General features: G+C 39.7%; 1 protein-coding gene across 2 annotated transcripts in view; it reads right to left on the bottom strand.

Annotated features, from left to right (window-relative positions):
* The window catches only part of LOC121294420 (inactive tyrosine-protein kinase PEAK1-like), a 76,344-nt gene that overhangs the window by 15,849 nt on the left and 39,081 nt on the right, over positions 1 to 21,414 (bottom strand). The window contains exons 1-3 of one of the 2 annotated variants that reach the window (XM_041218093.1): positions 18,634 to 18,855; positions 9,349 to 9,472; positions 504 to 3,856 (exon numbers count right to left, since the gene is read on the bottom strand). In XM_041218093.1, the coding sequence (XP_041074027.1) occupies positions 504 to 3,700 (3,197 nt within the window). In that variant the 5' untranslated portion in view covers positions 3,701 to 3,856; positions 9,349 to 9,472; positions 18,634 to 18,855. Of the gene's footprint in view, positions 1 to 503; positions 3,857 to 9,348; positions 9,473 to 18,633; positions 18,856 to 21,414 lie in introns of those variants that run through there. The other variant, XM_041218092.1, reaches the window with a different exon arrangement.

The raw sequence follows: 21,414 nt of genomic DNA, 5'->3' as shown, positions 1-21,414 counted from the left end.
TATGCATCCCCATGGGATAAAAAGGAGGGCGATGCATCAACACAAACCTAAAGGTTACATGACTTAAATGCTGTCTTGGTCCTTAAGAACACAATCTACACAATTAAATTAACATATAATAAAACTTACTTGCACTGTACTGCTCCTTTTAAAACAAAAAAGAACCCTGCATGTTTCTTTGGGCAATTTGGTTGGTTATTGTCTTTTAACCTGGAGAAGACGAGTTGAGATGAAAACTCTCATTTACTAGGGTGTCCAAGAGATTTCTTTTTGCATGGGTAGTAAATGCTTAGATTTAGTAAACCACTGGACTTGTGGGATAGATTGCTCAGTGACTACATTCATTGCTTATTTATAAGCACGTTGAAAATAAAAGAGTCTACTTTCAAAATTGTTGCATCTCTTGTCCTCAGATGTATGAACATTGGAGGCCTTGTGACCTAATGGTATCAAACCTCTAGATCACAAAGCCTCTGTCGAAGTCTATTTACAAGATGACTCACCTCACCATCTTCTTTGGTAGAAGAGTTGATGGGGACTCGTCTCTCTTGGACTCAGGCTGCTCCAGGGATTTATGTTCGCTCTCCCTGCTTCCTTGAAGTGCTGCCTCTTCCTCTGGCTCCTTGGACAAATCTACACCACCGCTGGGCTCTGGCTTGTAAGTGAAGATGATGGTGGGTTTCTGTTTGGGGTCATCGGTCTTGGCCTCACTGAACCAGTGCTGACGCTGAACAGGGGGTGGTGGCAGCATATGGATGACTGTGCCGTCAAGCCCCACAAGCTTTCCCTTCTCTCGATCTGCCTTCTCCTTCTGTTGTTCTTCCTCATCCTTCCGTCTGCGGAAGAAGCTCTTGAAGGAGATCCAGCGCTTGGGCTTGGCACTTTCTGCCACTGTCCTTCTCCCTTCCCCGCCTCCTGGTGTCAACTCTGCTTCACTTGGTCGGGATGCACCACCGGCACAGGTTGCTGGCTTTGCCCAGTTGCCAAAGTGCCTCTGAAGCAGATTACTGGCATGGTATGGGGATGATGTGGATCTTGGTGGGGGAAAGGGTGCGGCAGGTTCAGATTTGGGGATTGTAGGGGTGACGGGAATTTGCTTGGCAGTAGTCTCATTCTTGGTTTTGGAGAGGCTGCCATCAGCCAGAGAAAAGAGTGATTTGGGTCGGACAGGGGCTTCTTTGGTGGCATCAGGTGGAAGGGAGTAGAGGTCCTCAGCACTAAAGGCTTTGTTCTGCTCTGTTGGTGATTCTGGTGGTGACTGCGGTGGTTGGATTGATGCCACGATCTGGGAGAGAACTGTGCTGGCTTTCTCCCGGTGAGTAGTTCCGGTTCCCACTAGCGGCAATTGCTCTGTATTACCTTCCTTCAGGAGATAGGAATCATCGTTTGGTTTCTGGGATCTCACAGGAGTGATGGTGACCAGGTTTTTGCTTGGAGAGCACAGAGAATTTCCCTGGATGGAGGCAGTAGTAGTAGCAATAGTGTTGTTTCCTGTGTTGAGTTCCTGGATATTCTGTACAATTCTACCTGCCTTCTGGTCATCACCCCCAACTTTCTCCAAAACAGCTTTCCTACTTGTGTCTGGTGTAGGCGATGAAGGGTTGCTCTCTGAAGATCCAATTTCCTCATAGGTGTGGCTGGAGACTCTCCCCCCTCCTGCTTTGGACTGTGGCAGCTCCCCGCCGAGTCCCAGGAAGCTTTTGTAGACAGCAAGGTTGTCGTAAGCACTGGGGTTGATGACGATGGGTACCTTCACAGCATTCTTGGCTGAGCGGGCATAGGTAGGCTCATCACGGATAATGATGGGGAAGGGGGGCATTCCGGCATTGTTGTAGCTGTTAAACTTGATCTCCGACAGGTTCGATGATTTTACTGGCACGGTTCTAGATGAAGAGAGGCCTGCTGTTGGGGAGGTGGGTGCTGACTTATGGCTACAGTGTCTGGGGGGCATAGTGGGCCCCCCTTTCTCACTGTTGATGCTGTCTCCAATTAGCTCTACTCTAGGGATCTTCTGCCGGGGGCTTGTATTGGAGGTCCAAACCTCCTGGTAGCGGATGTTGCTTGATTTCTTTTGAGAAGTGTTGAGCACTACAGATTTCACAGCTGCTGCAGTGGTTGGGGTCAGGGGATGGCCTAAAGGAGAAGTAGGGGTGGAGGTGGGTGTAGGGGAGGCTTTGGTTTTGGACACCCCATTTTGATTTTGACCCTTGTTGCTGACCATAGAAGCAGAGACATCCACCACAGTGTAAGGCTTACATATAGCTGGCTTCTCCAAGTTGACCACACGGTAGGGCTTAGCTTGTTCTTCCCCTGGACTGAAACTGATGGTCACCGGTTGCCCTGGTAGGGCCCTGGGAAGAGGAGAGCCATTTAAAGCTCCAACATTGCCCTTCTGGTCCTTATCGTGATCATCCAGCCTTATAGCCAGTACTGCTTTGTGTGTTTCTAAAGCTGGCGACTTGGTGACTGACCGGGTGGCATTTCTGTTGTCATTGATGCTATCATAATCTGGTTTGGTGTCTTTTGGAGAGGTTATAATGTTGGGCATGAGGCATGAGGCACTGCTCCCACTACTGGATGTGGTATGGGAGTCTTCAGGAAGGGAAGAAGAGGAGTCGGGAGATGTGGTGGACTCTGAGTTGGAAAAGAAGCAGGAGCTCTGCATGCTGTCCTGGCTGTAGGGAATTAGGATGGCACCCCTGTTTGCTTCCTCAGATGGGTAGCCATTCAGTATCTCGTCGTAGCTGTCATCATAATCTACAGCACAGATGCGCTGCAAGGAGCAGTTTCGTAGTGGCACAGTATTCCACTTCTTGCTTCCACAAAAGCGCACAGGTGAGAGGGTAGCAGCCCGAAAGTTGGCGAAACGTGGTTGGCCCCGCATGCGTATTTCCATGGACAGTAGCTCCTCATCACTCTCATCCCAGCTCTCATGCTCACCGCCGCCTTCTGTCTCACTCTCATCCTCATCCTCCTCTCCTTCACTGGAGAAATCTGGGTAGCAGAAGAGGCCACCTTCTGTACTAATTACTTCTGCACTCCCGCTAAGTGATACCTTCTTCTGGTTCCCTTCCCGTGTTGTTCCACTGCTTCCCACTGCCAGGCAGCTGGATGCTGGCAAACCCCGCTCCAATGAGCGCTTGTAGCAGCTGCTGATGCGCCCCAGAAAGAGATTCCGAGAGCTTGAGCCTGAGCTGGAGCCAGAGCAGAGACCAGCAATCTCCTTCAACACCTCTGTTAACCCATTACTGTTGCTGCTACTTGGCAAAATCTCCTCTTCTCCTTCCCCCTCGTTGTTGTTGATGCCCCCAGGCCTTTTATGATTCATCCCGTTGTGGTTCCAGACCATGTAAGATGAAGTTTTTCCATCTGTCTGCAGAGGACCAGGGTTCCCCTCGGAATCTAGGGGAGCGGAGGATAACATCATGGTAGGCTTCACAGCAATGGTGGGCTTCTTGGCCACTGGGGGGCGGAAGTGAGCAGTTGTGCTGGAGCGCACTGGCCCACCACCCCGGTGGTTGGTGTTAGGTTTCAAGTGGCCTACACCTCCTCTACCTGAAGTGGGGAGATGTTGCTGCTGCTGCTGGAGACCCTTCTCTAAGTTCTCTCTAGTCAGGCAGTGCAAGCTCTTGGGTTTGAAGCAATTCTTACACTCGCCTGGTTTCCACACGTGTTCTGTGAATGTGTTGCAGGCGGACATTATTACTCCTGGTGGTGACTGTGTCCCAGCAGATCAGTGTACAGGGATCCCCTCCATGGACACCCCTGCTTCAAAATGCCTTTTTTGAAATACTTTTCTTCAGCCTTGGCGTTCTTCTTGTTGTTGCTGGTCTTAAGTGCTTTTTATTATGTGGTTCTTGAAATAGAAGAGAAAAACAGGATTAATTTAAATAAATATTTGTAATGTGAAATTCAAAATTACAATTTGTTTTATTTTATTTCAAGAGGAAATAATAGAGGTCATCTCTGATGGAATAGTGTGTCAGCATGAAGTAAAAATGATCGATATCTTTTGTATGGTCAGTGGTTAAAACAATGTGACATTTATTTTTACCCAACACCATTTACCAGAACTTGATTGAAAGACTTGCTCTCAAAGTGTGAGGTCTGTATCATTGATAGTAAATAATGAAATTCGAAGAACTAAAAGAATCATAATATACTTCAACTTAAAGGTTCTTAACCCAAGAAACTTAGTCATTTGACCCCAATATTGCACCCATATTATATCAGAACTCAACGTAAAGATCATCAATTACCCTGTAATATAGTCACTATCATAAATATTGCCCGAGATATGAGGCTTTGACATTGTAATGGCAGGCCTGAATCCAGAGTTTCAATCTGAAACCCTTCAATGCATTATTACTGCAAGCCATTCTCATACATCAATACAACAACTTTGATTCACAGCCATTATCACACACCGATACAACAACGACTTTGATTCATAAAAAAAAACAGTGTTGTGAGTTTAAGACAATCTGTAAGAAACCCACGTAACTGAAGCTGCATGCCACCCACGTTTTTCAGCTGTCTTGGGCACACAGCCAATCACATGGAAATGGTTTACATTCACAAGAGATGAGAACGTGAGTGTTTCTCAGATATCAGTCAAGCCAGGGCTAATTTAATCCAGGCTGGGGAATGGGAAGCAGGCTTTCCATGATGTTTGTGTCTGAACACAGACATGCTGGTCACAGCAAAAGCAAGGGACTGTCTGACATAGACGTTTCCTCTCGATCGTGTCAGCTTCAAAATTATGTTAAATAGTGTATAGATATTTACTATAATTTGGATAAAATCAATTCTCACTTGTGACAGAGCAAGATTTATGTAAATAGTGTGTGTGTGGGAAGTAAGATTGACAGAGATGTGTTAAATCCGTCGCTGCAAACAATCTCAGGTGTGGCCATTCCCCAATTAGGTAACCAAGTGCTCACTGGGGAATGGCCACTGTATAAAATGGGAGAAATCCTTTGTCTGGTGGGGGTGTTGGGATGGAGGCTAGTGTGCGTTTGAACGGTGGGTTGTTTGCGTTTTGTAAGACTAGTGAAGGCTCTGCCGCTTCCTGGAAAATACAAAGCATTTAACTGTGAACAATGGAGATTCTTGTGTTTTTATTGAACATTTTATTTTGGCCCTCATGCCAACATAAAAGGTTCAAACAAAATGGCTTTGCACATGGTGGTTGCATACAGTCACTCAGACCTGGCTCATCATCAGCCTGTAGGTGTGTCTTTTACTGCAAGATGCTCTGCTGAGACCCACCCATTGGCAGGCCAGGGATCCGCAGCCATCCAATCACTGGCTGCCATTCACTGTCAAAACACACAGCTGGCATGCAACTCTCTGCAGAGTGTCTGGCTTCTTTATGAATGAACCACAAGAAGTGATATGGTTCTGAAAGTAGGAAGTTCAAATGATCTGAAACTGTTGCCAGGGCAACATTTCACAACAAGTGAGGCAGTATAGTTTTATTTTTATAGCTACACTAATGCTTATTGGCATTGCTGTTAATAATAAGCCATATTATTTGGATGTTGTATCAATTTCATATGCATTGATCGTGATATTTGCCAACATTTCTAGGCCTGATTAAATTCAGCCTTATGGATTGTGTGTAAGCTTTATTTGTTTCCTGCTCTTTCCACCAGTCAAGGAGGGAACTTACTTGATTTTACAGTCTACCCTTTTCTCAGCCAACTCACAGAATACAATTAGCCCAGCAATGTCTTGTGATAGGGTGTCCAAGGTATCACAAACACAGATAAGCTTTCTAATTACATCAGTGTTGGAACAAACTGTTCCTCCAGCCTGCCTGAATGAGCATCCTGTTAATACTGCATGCCTAGTGCAGTCCTCAAATATGCCATCTAATGAACAATCCCTCCAATCGATTCACTCTAATTTTCCAAATGCAACATGTACCCTGTGCATTGTGCACATAACTGAGCAGTTTCATTTAAGATCTTGACATAGATAACGCTAAATAAGGCATTATTTCATTGTAACCTCTTGAAAAAGCAACTAATGAACTGAAACTAATGTTATTAGGATGTTTTTTAAACCATCAAACCCATTCTCACAATGGGGGGGGGGGGGGGGGGGGTGTATATGGTACACAGGTCCCCCTTTGCATGTGCACCACACCGACCATTTAACATTTAAATCTTTTCTCCATCACATGGGAGAAATGACCTAAACCCCAGCTTATTTCAAATATTGTATCTCAATAAATACACAGATTTGAAAAGGCACTTTTACTAAGTAGGTTTCTCTAACAAAAGAGACATGTTAATGGTAAGCACACTAAATGGGACCTTAAAATGTATTCATGGCATTACTCTTGTGTTTTTACAATGGGAAAGTAACTCTACATTGTAAAGACCATTCTGTGTTGAATGCTTATTTAGGCTTCATTGGATAAACTGTTGGCTAGGTTGAGGCTTGTCATGTGACCACGCAAGCCAGACAGAGACTTCAGCGTTGCAATCACGGGATGTCATCCAAAATAGCTTTGCTGTGCAGAAGTTGGCAGGCATTGCTGACCCCTGTGAAAAGTAAAGGGGCAGTTTTCTCCATCCCTGTATTGCACTGTTTTGTGCTGTGATTTTATGAGAATTTAGTACACCTGAAATGTAAGGGCTCGTTTACACTTTGTTCATATAGCAAGTTTAAAAGTACAGTTCAGTTCACTTGGAGGTTTACTGACACATCAAACCTGAAACAGAATCGCAACTCGGATCACGTGTTTTCCGAACAAACTTTTCATTTGGAATCAAACTGCACCAAAGCAGTGGCAACGACAGCAGTGTCTCAGTTAAACTAATTTAAAATTGTACAGCATTCATATTTTTTACAAACAAGAAAATTAATTAATCTCACTTTGCTTGAAATTTAAATTATATTATTATTTTTAAATTGCCTCTAAGCAGTACCCCCAAAACTTAGCTACTATCTCCAACTGCAAGAGCAAAACAAGTCTAATTTCTTGTGGCGCCTAAGCTGATCAATCCTACTGTTGCCCAGAGCGAGTTGCCACGGATCAGAGACAATTAGGGCTGTATATTCTTCACTGTAAAAAATTGTTATTGGACTTAATATATTCTTCTACAAGACCATCTTTGGTAGCCTCTCAACCCCACTGAGCTACTGTAGGACCTGCATGATATAAACAAACATTTCTAGAAATATGAATTAGCAAACAAGCTAGATATTTCAAATCAAGCACTTAATCTACACTTTTATTTGGACTAAAAAACACTGCTTATGGCTAATTTTGACCTACAGGGTCTAGCCTGCTGTAATATCAAAGATGAGCTCAGCCTATGAATTACTGTTGAGGTCTACAAGTTATACTACCTGGAGACAGCTTGAAATTTCACACCTCTACTACTGCAGTTAGATGAACCTCAGGTCCCTGATGTCCCTCAAGCTTGACCTTTTCTATGACTCGCTGTCTAAGAGAATCCTAAATCCTTTCTTGGCTAGCAGTGATAGGTTAATGATAGTGTCTTCTTGATGGAAACAACACACCTCCAACATGCGAGGGCACGAACTGTAGTTCTGACATTTTTTACTCGTCTTGTGTAAATTAGTCATTAAAATATAATAAATGTTGCAGATGATTTTGGTTGGTTTTACTACCTTATAAAAGTACTTGCCTTTTAATATTTGTTTTAAAATTGACTTAGGTTTTGATTATCACCTAAATGGGTTTTATGGGTCCAACACCATTTCTTAACTAAAAGGTATAATTATATAATTAACTTTCTCTTCTAATAAAAATACAAGACATTTTACTCAACAGAATTATGTATTCAATGTCACTGAGGGCTAAATTACTACATTTGTGGACAGAGCACATTGAAATGTACAGTAGCTATGTGATCTGAAGTGGTCATGTACCTTTTAAGCCCACCTTGAAAAAAAACATAAAATTGCAGAAAAGTAAAATATTGCCAATATTTTCTTTTTATGATAAAGTAAGGAAAAAAGTCACCAGAAGGTATGGAAAATACAGACTTCTAGGCGTTTTTGTTTTAAGTGTGTATAATACCATAGGACTAATCTAAAGCCTATGACATGTTCAGTTTCCACAATTTCAGATAACCCATCTTTGTAGATCACAATATTACTTATAAATGTACTAATTAGACAGATGTACTAACTAAGATTCTGAACATGAATCGGTTAATTTACGAAAAGCATTCATAATTACCTTTAAATCCATCAAAACATTATGTAAAATAGTTCTCTGGTTGCTTGGAGACTGTGGGCTCTCTTTACTAATATTACTTAGGTGTTCGTAAATACTACAAATTCGTAGCCTCCATCCTTCGTAGAATTTCTGTGTGCAATTTACTAAGCAGCTCTTTCTCGTGAACAACTAACGTAATTTCACCGCAAGTTTACGAACAGCATAAATTACTGATCGTTATACATGAGAGATCAGAGTCTGCATCTCATCATAAAGAGATTTGCAATGCCGAAAGTCACAATTTTGAACTTCCAGAAGTAAAGTAAACATTACACTGTAACAGTGTAACGCAAACAGACCCCAGGCACATCGAAAACAAACCAAAACGTAATCTAAAAGAAAAGGTCCCCAAAAACAGAATGCATGAATAAAACTAAGCTTGTTCCTATATATAGAAGTTTAACATGGTACTGTACATATGCACGGCAATTCTGCACCCAGGCCATGCTTCCCTACATGCTTTTCAGTGCTTTAATTTAATTTAAGAATATCGCAGAAAACTTTTGTTTCAGTCTATGTATATTTTAGTTGTATAAAGGAAACAAGTAGTAGCCTATATACAGCAGGCTACGGAGGAAAATACTTTTTGCTGTGTTTCATTTGTCTATGCACTACATCAGTAACTTTAATTTCTATCAAGTACTGGACAGCATTATTGTTCAGCCAACACCTGCCCCCCGCGTACAGTCGGAGCACTGTGCACTGACTGTAGGCAGTTTGAGAAAATACTAATTATTTATGAGCTTTGTCCAGTTAAATTGGCAGATAATTGCGGGCAAGTCTATGAAGTGAAAAAAAAAAAAAAAAAACTACGAAAAGTCAAGATACCAAGGAAAAATCAATGATACATAGAGCCCAGTGAAAATTTCTTGTGCCTTTCAACATGGCCACCAGGAAATACAGACAGAAAAACATTAATATCTTAAAAACTCTAACTGGCTTCAAATTATAAAAGAAAAACAAATCTACTGACCATATTAAAATGGAAAGCTGCATTTTGTGCCCTGGTGATCTGATTTGAACAGGACAGCAACAGAGACACACATGCCTATTTCAGCTATTCAAATAAAAAATGGCAGACTTACAGCTGTGGTCTGTCAGCCAGTCCGTCATGCTGCATGGACTTCTGTTTATGGCTAAGCTCCAATGAACTTTCGTCTTTCAGTCCAGGCAGGAGGCTTTCTTTGGGGGCTCTTCTTCCCTACGAACCTGCAAGAGCAAAGGGTTACAGTACAGAACTATTAGGAGGGCAGGCTGTCAGGCACAGAAATGATCACTGCATAGATTTAGATTTATTCTCTGCCACTGATCATGAGGAAGGGAGAAGTTCACAGCATTTCTAGTGTCGCATATATTCATGAATATATTCATATGCACCATACAGATTACACTGATGCTGCTTTATTCTGAACCAAGGACGGAAGAGAGGGATGGCCAATTGAGGTCAGTGCTGGGTGATTCACTTATTTCACAGTAGGGGACACAATTATGAACAACCTACAGCAGTTGAAAAAGTTGCAGGTTTCTAAAAAAAAAAAAAAAAAAAAAAAGAAAAAAAGTAACAGGCAGAAATAGCATGGCAACAACCAGTATAAAAAAAGGTTTAGAGAGCAATCCAAAGAGCATGATGCTTGGGTTATTGGGTAGTTCTCCATCACTGACCACTTGCTGATTAGAAACAAGGAAGGTATAACAATCACCATGGCAACCTTGATACTGAACTCTTATACAGTAATTCTGTCGAGAAAATATTTCAAAACCAGGATTTCTCCAAAATGGTTGTGTAACAGGGCAGAACCGGAAAACTTCAATTAATAAACTTACAAGATAAATCTGTTACTGCAAAAGGACAAGTACTATTCTTCAGTCTTTAGACAGGATTACATGAGAAGATTGGTGCTTTACTACGTGTCCCACAAACTCTACCAGGAAGAGGATACTTCAAAGTCCTGAACTCTAGGTGTTGTGTTTTATATGGAAGCTGGCTGGCCAAAGCACCAGACAGCAATGAAACAGAACGGCAAGTGGAAGCAGGGGCTTTCAGAAGATGATACAAAAACAAAAGGCACAGTGGACTCCAATAAAACCAAAAAAGTGCCAAGAGAACCAGGCCTTATAGCCATCTTACAAGCATTACAGCTCATTTGGTGTTGACTGTGTACTACAGGTTTCGGTTACTTTGAAAGAAATCACTTTTTTTTTTTTTTTTAGCAATGGTTGCTTAATGAGGAATTGAACTAAATAACTCCATAGCTCAGCAGTAAATTACAGTACAGTGCAGATACCAAATGATTATTTTTGATAATATTCTAGATAAGTCAGCTGCCAGAAGATAGGTTACCTATACATCCTCCACATGTCTCTGTCTAGCCAAAACAATTATTGGAAAGACTACAGATTTCCCAGACTTCAAAAGGAGTATATGATATGATGGTGTCCCCGGCTTAGCCCTCGACAAAGTGGCTGCATTGAGACCAGAGGGTATCCAGATTAATTTTTGGGGGGATATATATTACAGTACATTACTGTAGATGAGAAAAAAAATAGAATGATCATGATCTAGCAGCAGATGCTGTATATTCTTGATTTGATTTGTAGTCCGTATTTTATTTGTTATCAAATTCCAACTCACAATACTGATAAAAACAACAGTGATTATATTTGCTATTTTACAGTATTTATCTGAGAAATAGCAGAAGAGTTAAGAATGTAGTAAGAGACGTCAGAGAAACGTTGTTGTGAAGCCACCAGTACGTCAATGCAGCAAATAAGATGCTGCAACCCGTCCTATTCAACACCAACACAAAATTCCTAAAAAATGAAATGAATGTCACTGGGCTTTCCTCTTTGAAGAACCTTTTTTTGTTGTGGTTTTTTTCTTATGGTTGCTCCAGATCCAGTCAGCATACCCATATTTAGGGCAATACTAGTAGCTTATATAATGGCATTTGAACAATCCCTGGACACAGTTGTAGATGGTATGCAGTAACCATAGCAGCCAACACAGCATTCAACATTCTTTTATGTTATTCACAGCGTGTTTGCCAGCGAGACAGTGCAGTTTAAATCTGAAAGATGTTTATTATAATAATCCCATGCATAGATCTCCCCAGCCTCCCCATGGTAAAGTCAGGCAAGCTTCTACTTCAAAGACAAGGTGCTCAGTCTAATTGGGGGGCTATGTGTGAGGGAGACAGGAGTTCTCAAGGGTGTACATTCCTCTCATGCTGATCAGAGCCTGGTCTGTCTGGTGCTGCGAATGTATTAACTGTTTTTCGGAAGGCTTATTCACAATACTCTTACCCTAATGGTCACCACACACCAGATGCAATGCGATTTTTAAATTGGCGAAGAGATATTTTCGCAGTGACATGACCACACACAGAGGTGATGCGAAAGGTTTGAAAACTGCCAGGATCTATACAACTGTTCAAAATTGCTATTGAAAAAACTATGATCAAGACTGGTACATATTCACCAAAATGATGTGGAAATTATGAGTGTCTTCTCTGACAGTATTTCAACATATATGGCAATAAATCATACACACCGGGCTTATCCAGTTCCTTTGAAATACTCGAATATATTCTCTTTTAAATCCCTATCTTTATAATTGCGATGCCCTTTGTCATAAAGCTCTGGCTATCTTTCCATGGCAAGTATTATTGTTTCCTCTGTCATTTTGGATACTGCTTCACCCCACTGGACCACATGCATTGAAGCTGTTCTCAGATTGGTCAATGCCCTAGTTGATGCGCATCAACCTGCAAAAAAAAAAAGGATTCAATTGTATTTATTTTGCGTCACTCCAGTGCCGCTTCTGCGTCGCCTGTGGGGTGAAAGATACTTATCAAAAGTATAGTTTCTACTCATTTTGACACATTGCTGCACAGTTCCAGTTGCCATATCATGTCTGGTAGGTAGCAGCCTTTAACTCTAGTGATGGGATCAGCAACCAATTTCTTAAATCGAATAGCAGGAAAATAATAAGAACATAAGAAAAGGCCATTCTGCCCTTCAAGGCTCATCCCTAATTAGCACACCATTCTCCCCTATGGGGGGGGGGGTATTAATTTAAAAGCACTGAATCTAATCTTTTTTTATTGTTCCCAGTGTTTTAGATCCTACTACTTCACCTTGTAGGCTAGTCCATGCATTTTTGACTGTTTAAAAAAGTGCTTCCTACCTTTTGTTCTAAAAACTTACTTTTACTCAGCTTCCATGTATGCCCTCTTGTCTCGGTGCTAAACTTGAAGTAGTGTCTTGGGTTAACTTTATCTACACCATTCCTGGGTTGTCACAATGCAGGCCGAGTTTAAGAGACACTACTGTATCTGACCAATAGTCCTTATGGCTATTTGTCCATGCAAGTTCTTACTGGACAGATAACTGCTGTGGAAACTTAGGGGTCAAGAGTTGAAGGCGAGAGCACGTAACAAAAGGTCAATTATCTCGCAGATGATAACTGCTGCAGAGGATATTAATGCTTTTAGAAATCGACAAATTGTTTTTTTGTTTATAATTTATATATGAAGAGATTTAATTGTAATGAGTAGTTGATCGCATTAGAGAGGAGAACTTCTGCATCATGTACACTTACATGTATCCATTCACAAAAAAAAAAATCAGTCCAGAGTTGTTGACAGTTTAATTTTTATGAGCAGCTGAACATTATTTCACCTGCGTTTCAGAGTAGTTGCATGGTAGTGAATCTAATGTTCATCCACAGGAGCTCTGGTACCTAATGTAGATGTCTACTTTATCCCAATGGAAGGGAAGTGGTGACTGCTGTGGTGGGACTCTAATTGGCTGAACTTGGACAGAAAGAAGAAGATGTGTTGGATGGCTTTATACTTGTACATTTTTCTTGTGATGCTATTGGGCATGCTGGATCACCAGGTCTTACAAAAATAAAAGCGCCTGCAAATCATTCTTCAATAAATAAAGCTTTGTTTTCATATAGAAATGGCCCTTTGGCTGTACAGTAATTGGTGGAAGCTGGTAATTCAAATGGTATAACAAACCTGCAGTGCCTGAGCAAACCTGACAAGACTCGGACCACATTGCATACAAGATAAGCTCCCGCTTCACTACAATACATGCATCAAAAATGATCTGCACTGTTAGAGGTTTCAAGTGGTACTGAGGCAGGAGGTGAAATTTGGGAGAGGAAAGAAATAAAATCTGTAAAAAAAACAGTAAGGATCACTTAAAAAAACAAATAAAAACAAAACAGGAATTTATCTGTGATAATTGGTAAAAAATGAAAACCAAGAACTGTATTTGTGAGTTATTAACAGCTGTGGAAACTGCATGCTTGCAAATATCGCTTTATTGGGGCGCCTCAGGAGAAGGAAAAATATCCTTAAGCGGCTATCAGAATTAAACGAGAGGCAGCTGAGACGACCTGTTTAATACATCTTTATCAGAACAAAGAGACATTTTGTAGTATACCTGTAAGCGCATATACACTGTTAACATTATAGCTGCTTTCCATCTCTGCTCATTAAAGCGTTACTACCTGCCTAATTATAGGGCTTGAGGGAAAATCCTGTTTAAAAAAAAAAAAAAAAAAAAAAAAAAACTTATAGAAATTGTGTTTGTTTTCTAATTAAGTTGTTTAACAAATCACCTTCCACCAACAGGATTTTAGGCAAAAAAAATAACACACAAACTTCAGAATTGCAGGTACGTCCATACGCCATGCATACGGCAGAATGCAGAATAGAAACAGTTTGGAGGACTTATATAGTTTTTCTTAGCCTTCCCCTCCCAATATTACACATCCAAGACTCTACCCTAGCAGCCTTCAGCCAACCGGTCTCTTTCCCAATGCATCAATAATTCAGTGGCTACTAAAAGCCCCATTACAGAGTCACCCACTAACATGAAGAGCAGATTAGAAACAGGGGGTAGAGAGGAAGAACTCTTGTTGTTGCAGTGGAATCCCAGAAAAACACATCAGCTTTCTAATGTTCTTAATGAAGCACTTTAAAAAGCACAGGACTCACCCGGCTGTCTGCAATGTCCAGCTCATTTAAAAGGCAGTTTCTGCTGGTCTAATACCTTTGCTGTGTGGTCAATAGAAGAAAAGATAAAGCCTGCACGCACAATATCTGCTGCCAAATACCAACAGTGAAGAGCCAGGGCATTCATGAAACCTGCTTACCGCAGAAAGATCTTTGTACCTGGTAGATTTTTTTATAGGTTATTTTTTTAGTTTTTTATTCTTCAATGGTCTATGATCATCAGTAAGAATAACTGGAGATGAGATCATGTGAGTGTCTCGGTATGAATCTGTTCTCTCTCTCTATTCTGGTTGCAGATAAAACTGCCTGTGTTTCATAACTCACAGCTACAATGAATCATGACTGCAAGGACTAGAATTCATTCTTCGCTCCTTAGTTGGCACTGTATCTTTACTTTCTCTCTTTCCTCATCATAGATTTAGTGGGGACTCTGGTCCAAACCCAAAGAGCAGCATGTACAGTACTGTACACATTAGCCCGGATATATAGATATTTATCATTTAGAGAGTGCTTAACCTCCAACTACTTTTCAAATGTTTTCATTGACTTACTTCTTTTTAAATTCTGGTCCTCATTCTGTCCTGCGGATCACTTCTAGTAGAATCCCTACGCATTTCCCATGTTGATGTTGGTCAGATGCCTATAAGCATTAAAGCTGGCTTGGCAAAATGTTCCACCTACTGCACCTGGAACCATACAACTTGAAAAATGTTTACTTGAAACCTGCTACACCACTTTTGGGTACCAGGGAGCAAAGTACATTTCTACTGTGTAACAAATACATTAGTATCTCAGTGCTCTAAAGTGGTTCTAGCTAACAACATAATGTGTACATCCATTTTCTATGGTCTGAAATGTGCAGTTTTGATTTTTCATTTTAAAACCTGTATGTGGTACTATATAGGCGGAATAAAATCTGTTTGGTCAGTTCATTTGGAGAGTGAAATTATCCCCACCCTTCAAAGCTTTTGTTCGTGTAATAAACTAACTAGCTGCTTCCTTTATTGACTGAAATGACTCTAAACAGTAAAATGACGTGGGAAGTAACCAGCAACATACTTTCTGAGAGAGGCATGGAAACGAAGACTTCTTTAACCCAGTGTAGTATCAGACACCATGATTCAAAGTGAAAATGCAGGTTTCCTACAAGTGTTTTTATTGTGTTACTGTAGCTATTGTATGACCACTTTAACAACTAGAACTGGGAGTGAATGCAAACAAAAACATAGTATTCCCAGGGGCATAGTCTAAAGAGGAATGTTGTATTCGATGGACCTGGTTTTTAAACTTAAAATTAGAATAATGGGTATGTGAAAAAGATATGTACTGTATGTCCACAGTAGAAAGTGCTGGATGTCACATACTGTACAACTTTACTGGGAGAACAGTAGAATACAGCAGTGTACCAACTATAACAACACCACGTCAAAGCCTATATCACGGAAAGAAAGCAATTCAATAAAGTAAAATTAGTTTATTACATTCACAATGTATTCAATTTAAGTCCCCCATAATTGGACTTCAGTTATCTGTTTATTTTTTTCTCTTCCTGTATTGCAGTATTGCCAAAGTGGCCTCTATTTTTATTCTTTATCTTACTTCTCATTTCAACAACATATACACTTTAATGTGGTAAACTCTACAATGAAAGCAACAGGAAGAGCTGAGTTACCAACACATCTCAGTGTTTATATTTATATTTTTTATCATCTTATACTGTTGCATTTTAACAGAATAGTGCTGCTGTCACAGTTGGGGCTCAGGCAAGACACTGATATTCTATACAATGTAATGCACTTGCATATCACAAACAATGCCTAATGTGTTTTGAAATCAGGTTTTATTGAACGGCCTTGAGTAAATGGCTGTGTTCCCAAGCGCCTCTCTGAAGTGCTTGCCTGCAGCCTGTTCCACAGCTGCTCTTGTGGACAAACCCAATCATTCATTCCAAGGCTATTTAATACCTGGGAACTATACAAGCTGGCAGGACAGTACTGTATTATGTTCAAGAATACGAGACACTATACAGTTATATACACATTTGATAGCTATGCCCATAGATTAGCTCACTCTCAGGACTTGGGGTTTCTAAACTAAAAGCACAAATAAATGGGACTTAAACCATTAACACCTACAGTAACTCTTGTAATGAATGTCCGCTCTGTTCACAGCAAATGATCTGTTAAATATACAGCAAAGCATGCTAATCCTTTACATTATCTTCTGTGTAAAAATGTCTACAAGATTGACCCTTATTACAGGTTGAAAATACAGTACAGTAGGTGTTTTCCGACAAATATCTGAGTTAGGCAATTACAACCAAGAATGCTTCAAGGAGGGAGGAACAATGTATGGTTTCCAGTAACAGAGTTCATGAGGTCAATGTACCAATGTATATATTTTCAAAAGGATGGCTTTAAAATTGAATTGGTTATTGTGTCTGTAAACAGAAAAAGAATAAACAAGTAAAACAACTCCTGTTGTGCAGACTATACTGAACTAAATTTAGTCCAAGGTGTTAGCACAGCCAGATTCTTGCTGTGACCTGTGCAGGTCCTAGTTTCCATGCCCTATTAAGTCCAAAGCATTCTAAAAGGGGCTGCGTTTGAATAGGTTTTTTTTTGTTTGTTTTTTTTCCCTCTTCTCTATCTGCTGTGAGACTGAGCTCAGCAGTGCCTTGAATTTTAAAATCTGTTCTGCTTGTTTTACTGGAACCATCTGGAGGATTCTTTCACATAGAGCTCTGGCCAAAAGTTTTGCATCACTTAATTTTAGGAGTGAGACATCATTTTGATCTTTTATTTAACATCATGTAAATCAAAGAAACTACAAAAAGAATCAAGTATCAACCGGAAGACATAATAGTAGTACACTATTTCATGAAGTATATATGGAAAACTACAAAGTGGTATGTAATGCAACATGGTATGGTAACATTACACAGCAGGTTTCATTCGACTTCATGAAGCAAAATTAGTTTTTGGTAATAGCTGTACATAAGAGCACACAAAACATCCTCTATTTTGGAATTCTGCAAGTTGGTAAGCCATTTCCATTAGATTTGGAAAGCAGTTTAGATCTTAGTCTCTCACTACAAAGGGATGCCAGCATGTTGGTGTGTGTGTGTGTGTTAGAACAGATGTTATGACAGTAGCAAATCTCTTGGTTCTTAAAGAACACACTGCATGTTATGTGGACCTACATTCTCTCTCTCCAAGGGATTCACAAGTAAATATCAGCTACGGTACATTGGATAGGCATGCTCAGTTTAAAAAAAAAAGATATTTTCTTTCCAGATATCGTACATTTATTAACAGCAGGTATTCACGAACAAGAGAGACAATCAGATTTCTTTCCAAGTAAACAGAGTGCTGGGGGACTTGTTTGGTTTCTATCTATCTTCTAGATCTACTCTAAAATCTGTTATTTATGAGATTAACTATGTTTTTTAAATGGAGGAATTTCTTGATAATTTTTTTTTTTTATACCTGTTAAATCAGTCGAGAAACAGCACATTTAATATTTAAATTGAAGAATTGTTGGCCTTTATGGTATCATTTGTTTGCATGAGTTGCCGTGACACTTGACGCTTAAAAAAGCATTTGCTATGGTTCTTCCAAACAAAATACCTTTAATTTCTCAATATCTGGCTACTGTACCAAATGGAGAATTCTTAAACCCCTCACCAAATTTTGCATGCCAGCAATTAGAAGTCAAATATATCTTCTGTAAAAACACATAACATACGACAAAGTTTATCCCCCAATTGCAAACTACCAATGCTAAATTTGGGCAAGTACCTCAAACTGTTGAGCCAAGATACTACAGGTGCCTCCACGGACGTACTACAGATAGTACCATCACACTCTGATTATCCAATTCAAGTCGACTTGAATGTTATACAGACATGGCAGTCACCATAGCAGAAATCCATTTATGGATAACATTTTGGAGGGACCGATGCACTTGAGAGACCGTGACAATGATCTATTCAGAGTGGGGTAAAAAAGGAAACTAATGTCACACCACAAGCACCTGCAGGAGTGGTTGAATACTTCGAGTCACTGTACAACATAGTCCACATCATGCCAGTCGACATTTTGTTGAAACAAACTACCAGTTGAACCAATGCTTTCCCTATGAAGCTTTACTAATATAATACCAAAGAGGCTTGCAACACAGGACGTACCATCTAGCAGAAATGAAGAGCGTACAATAGATGTCAATGAATTAAAGAGGTGGTCATTAGCCATAATGCATTTCTTGAACCTCATTCACCTCAGACTTGTGTTTATAAACATAATGCTGCCATACAAGTGCACAGAAAGATTTAAAACTCACCCTTTCTTGAGCAGAGTCTGACGCAAAGCTCAGCGTGGAGGAACAGAGCTTCTTTCCAGCATCTTAAGGCAGACCCCCCAAGTTAATGCTTCTGTGTTGTTTTTTCCACCTCTGTGTGCTGCATTCTGCTGCTGGTGTCCTCAAGTAGCTGCAGCTCTGCTCAAGGTTCTATTGCACGTACAGTAATGTGCTATACATCTGAAGCAAGCAGCTCTGCAGATGCCATGCTGCTGCATTACAGGAGTGAGATGTACTGTAGCACTACAAGCAAATCAGTGAACCGCCCCCCTCCTCTTGCACTATGCCAATTAAAGCTGCAGCGTTCTTAAACCATTTACAAAAAACTCTGTTCTACAGTATAGCTTTCTGTGGACTCCACTCTACTAGAAAGCAAAATCAAGCTAATTTATTGAGCAATTTCTATTTAATGTAACATTAAGCAATATATATTACTGTGGGCACAAATATTTGAATGGGACAAACACTGCTTGAAATGTATTCAGTGGAAAAAATGCCCTTATTCGTACTGATTCAAAAATGATTTGTACATGACTAGGGTTACCAGACAACCCAGGAAAGCTGGGATTGTCCCAGTTATCAGACTTTGTTCTTTGGCCTGGTCAGAAAGTAAAATTGTACCGGTTTTGCTATTGTACATCAATAGATTGAAGAATTGTAACTAGGGATTTTTATAAACCCTACCTGAAGACACACACTAACTATTGTTATGCTTATGTATTTATAATGTGGATCTGCCGCGCGAAACTCACCTGTCTACAAATTAAAAGGTGACAATTAGGTTTTAATTGAAAGCACTTTGGAGATTATACACACAGCACAACTTAAATGTGTGATTTAAAAGTTTAACCAGCTTTCAGTTGAAACGTGTCGGTTCAGTGAAATCTTAAAGGAAAATTATCTGAGACCGCTGTATTTGTCCCATCCCTAATATATAATTGGAAATAGTTGCTCTTATCTTTCTAACCTGGCTTTTTGTACCTTCAATAAGAATAGAAAGAAAACAATGAGATTTTATGATCTGCAATAAATACATCAATTTTTTTTCTTTTAAAATTAAGATTGTGTTCTTATATAGGCTAGAGTTATTGTAACACTTCAGAGTCCCCACGTATCAATGAACTGAAGGAAGAAAATGTTCTGTTTTTTATTACTCTGGAAATCTGGTAATCCTGTATATGCCTGTCTCAAAGAAATCAAGCAAAGGAAACAAATATATAAATGATGTCTTAAATAAACCTCAATTCTACTGTACATTAAAGTATTTACTGTGTATAACAGTACAGGGTCAGTCTTACTCCTGAGTTTTACTACTTTTTTTCCAGTGAATTCACAATTAAAGAACATTCAAATATTTGATTACATTTTGAATGACTATTTGAACATGAAGCACCCATGTTTGTCCTAATAAACAGATACATGTTAGTGAGTGTGTACAGTATTATCCTGTGGATTACTCCGAGGAATAAGTGGATGATCCAATCCTGGGCGTTTTCACAGTGGTGTATAACTATAGTGTCAATCATTTCTAATAACTACTATGGAATACATACAGTTGACAATTTTGTACAGCAAGTACATTAATTGATTGAAACAGGTTTAATTTTGCAGCAAGTCATTTTCTGTGCTTGATATAGATAAGGAAAACTTGTTATGGGGTTAAAATAACAACACTACATTGATTTGTGCTTATTTGATATAAACTGTTAAAATAAATTCTAAGTACCTGCAGTAAGGTCAATGATAATGCAAATTAGCTTAGCTTACGCCAACGAAAATTCAAACACTGCAGAGTCCACTGACAGAACTTACTCATGAAAAAGTCTGCAATACACAAAGAGTTACACCTGTCCCACCAATGTCTTTATCCTTAGGGCCCCAGTTCTATAAAATACACAAAATGCTTTATTACCTGTGATCACAAGAGGGAGCGGAGCTCTCTCTAAAAGCTGTCTTACTTTTTAAATGATCCATATTAATGTATGAATACCCATAATTGTATAATTAAAAGGGTGTTGCAGAAAGAAAGCCAACCCAATTAAACAGACACTGCACAATGATAAAGGTACAGAAACACATTATTTTGAAAGGACCCGATGCAGAAAGACTTGTACAATAACTTGTGCAATACTTTATAATGTCATTTGCTGACAAATTACTGTAAAACAATGTTAAACAGTAAAATCTGTTATTGTAAAATAGAATTTTAAATATTGTAAAATGCATGTGTCAAAGTAGTGCAGTCACTCACTGAATCATAAAATATAGTATGCCAAGTATGAAGACAGGACCTCAAAGTGTAAAGTCTTCCTCCTCCAAAAACCAAAAAGTCACATGGCCACATTATGTCATCTAAGGCCATAGGTCAAAGTGAGTTTCCATACAGAATATGTAAGCTGGTATTTCACGTGATTTGGGATTTTAGCTGTTGAAATATCCGACAGCGGGAGATTGACACGTGCATGTACAGTGTAAATGATTAAATTTACTGTATCCTTACCTGACATTTTAATCATGGCTATCAGTTTTTGGCTGTGGGAACATGATTTTACAGTTGGGTTTAAACAAAGCATGTATTCCTAGTATGGTAATAAAGAAATCCAAAGCATTCCTGTTTGTTTCCTGCAAAAGTATTTTTAAAACTTTAATTTCCATTGAATTAGTCACTTGGCCAAGAGTTATCTGTACCAGAAGTGTTAGGGAACAGTCATCAACCACCACCCACCCCTTCCTTAGTATCGGGTTTCATATCCAACTTCCTTA

Source organism: Polyodon spathula, chromosome 19, assembly GCF_017654505.1.
Source record: "Polyodon spathula isolate WHYD16114869_AA chromosome 19, ASM1765450v1, whole genome shotgun sequence".
NCBI lineage: Eukaryota > Metazoa > Chordata > Actinopteri > Acipenseriformes > Polyodontidae > Polyodon > Polyodon spathula.
Note: the sequence above shows the minus strand (reverse complement) of the source record. Positions and strands in the feature narration are given on the sequence as shown.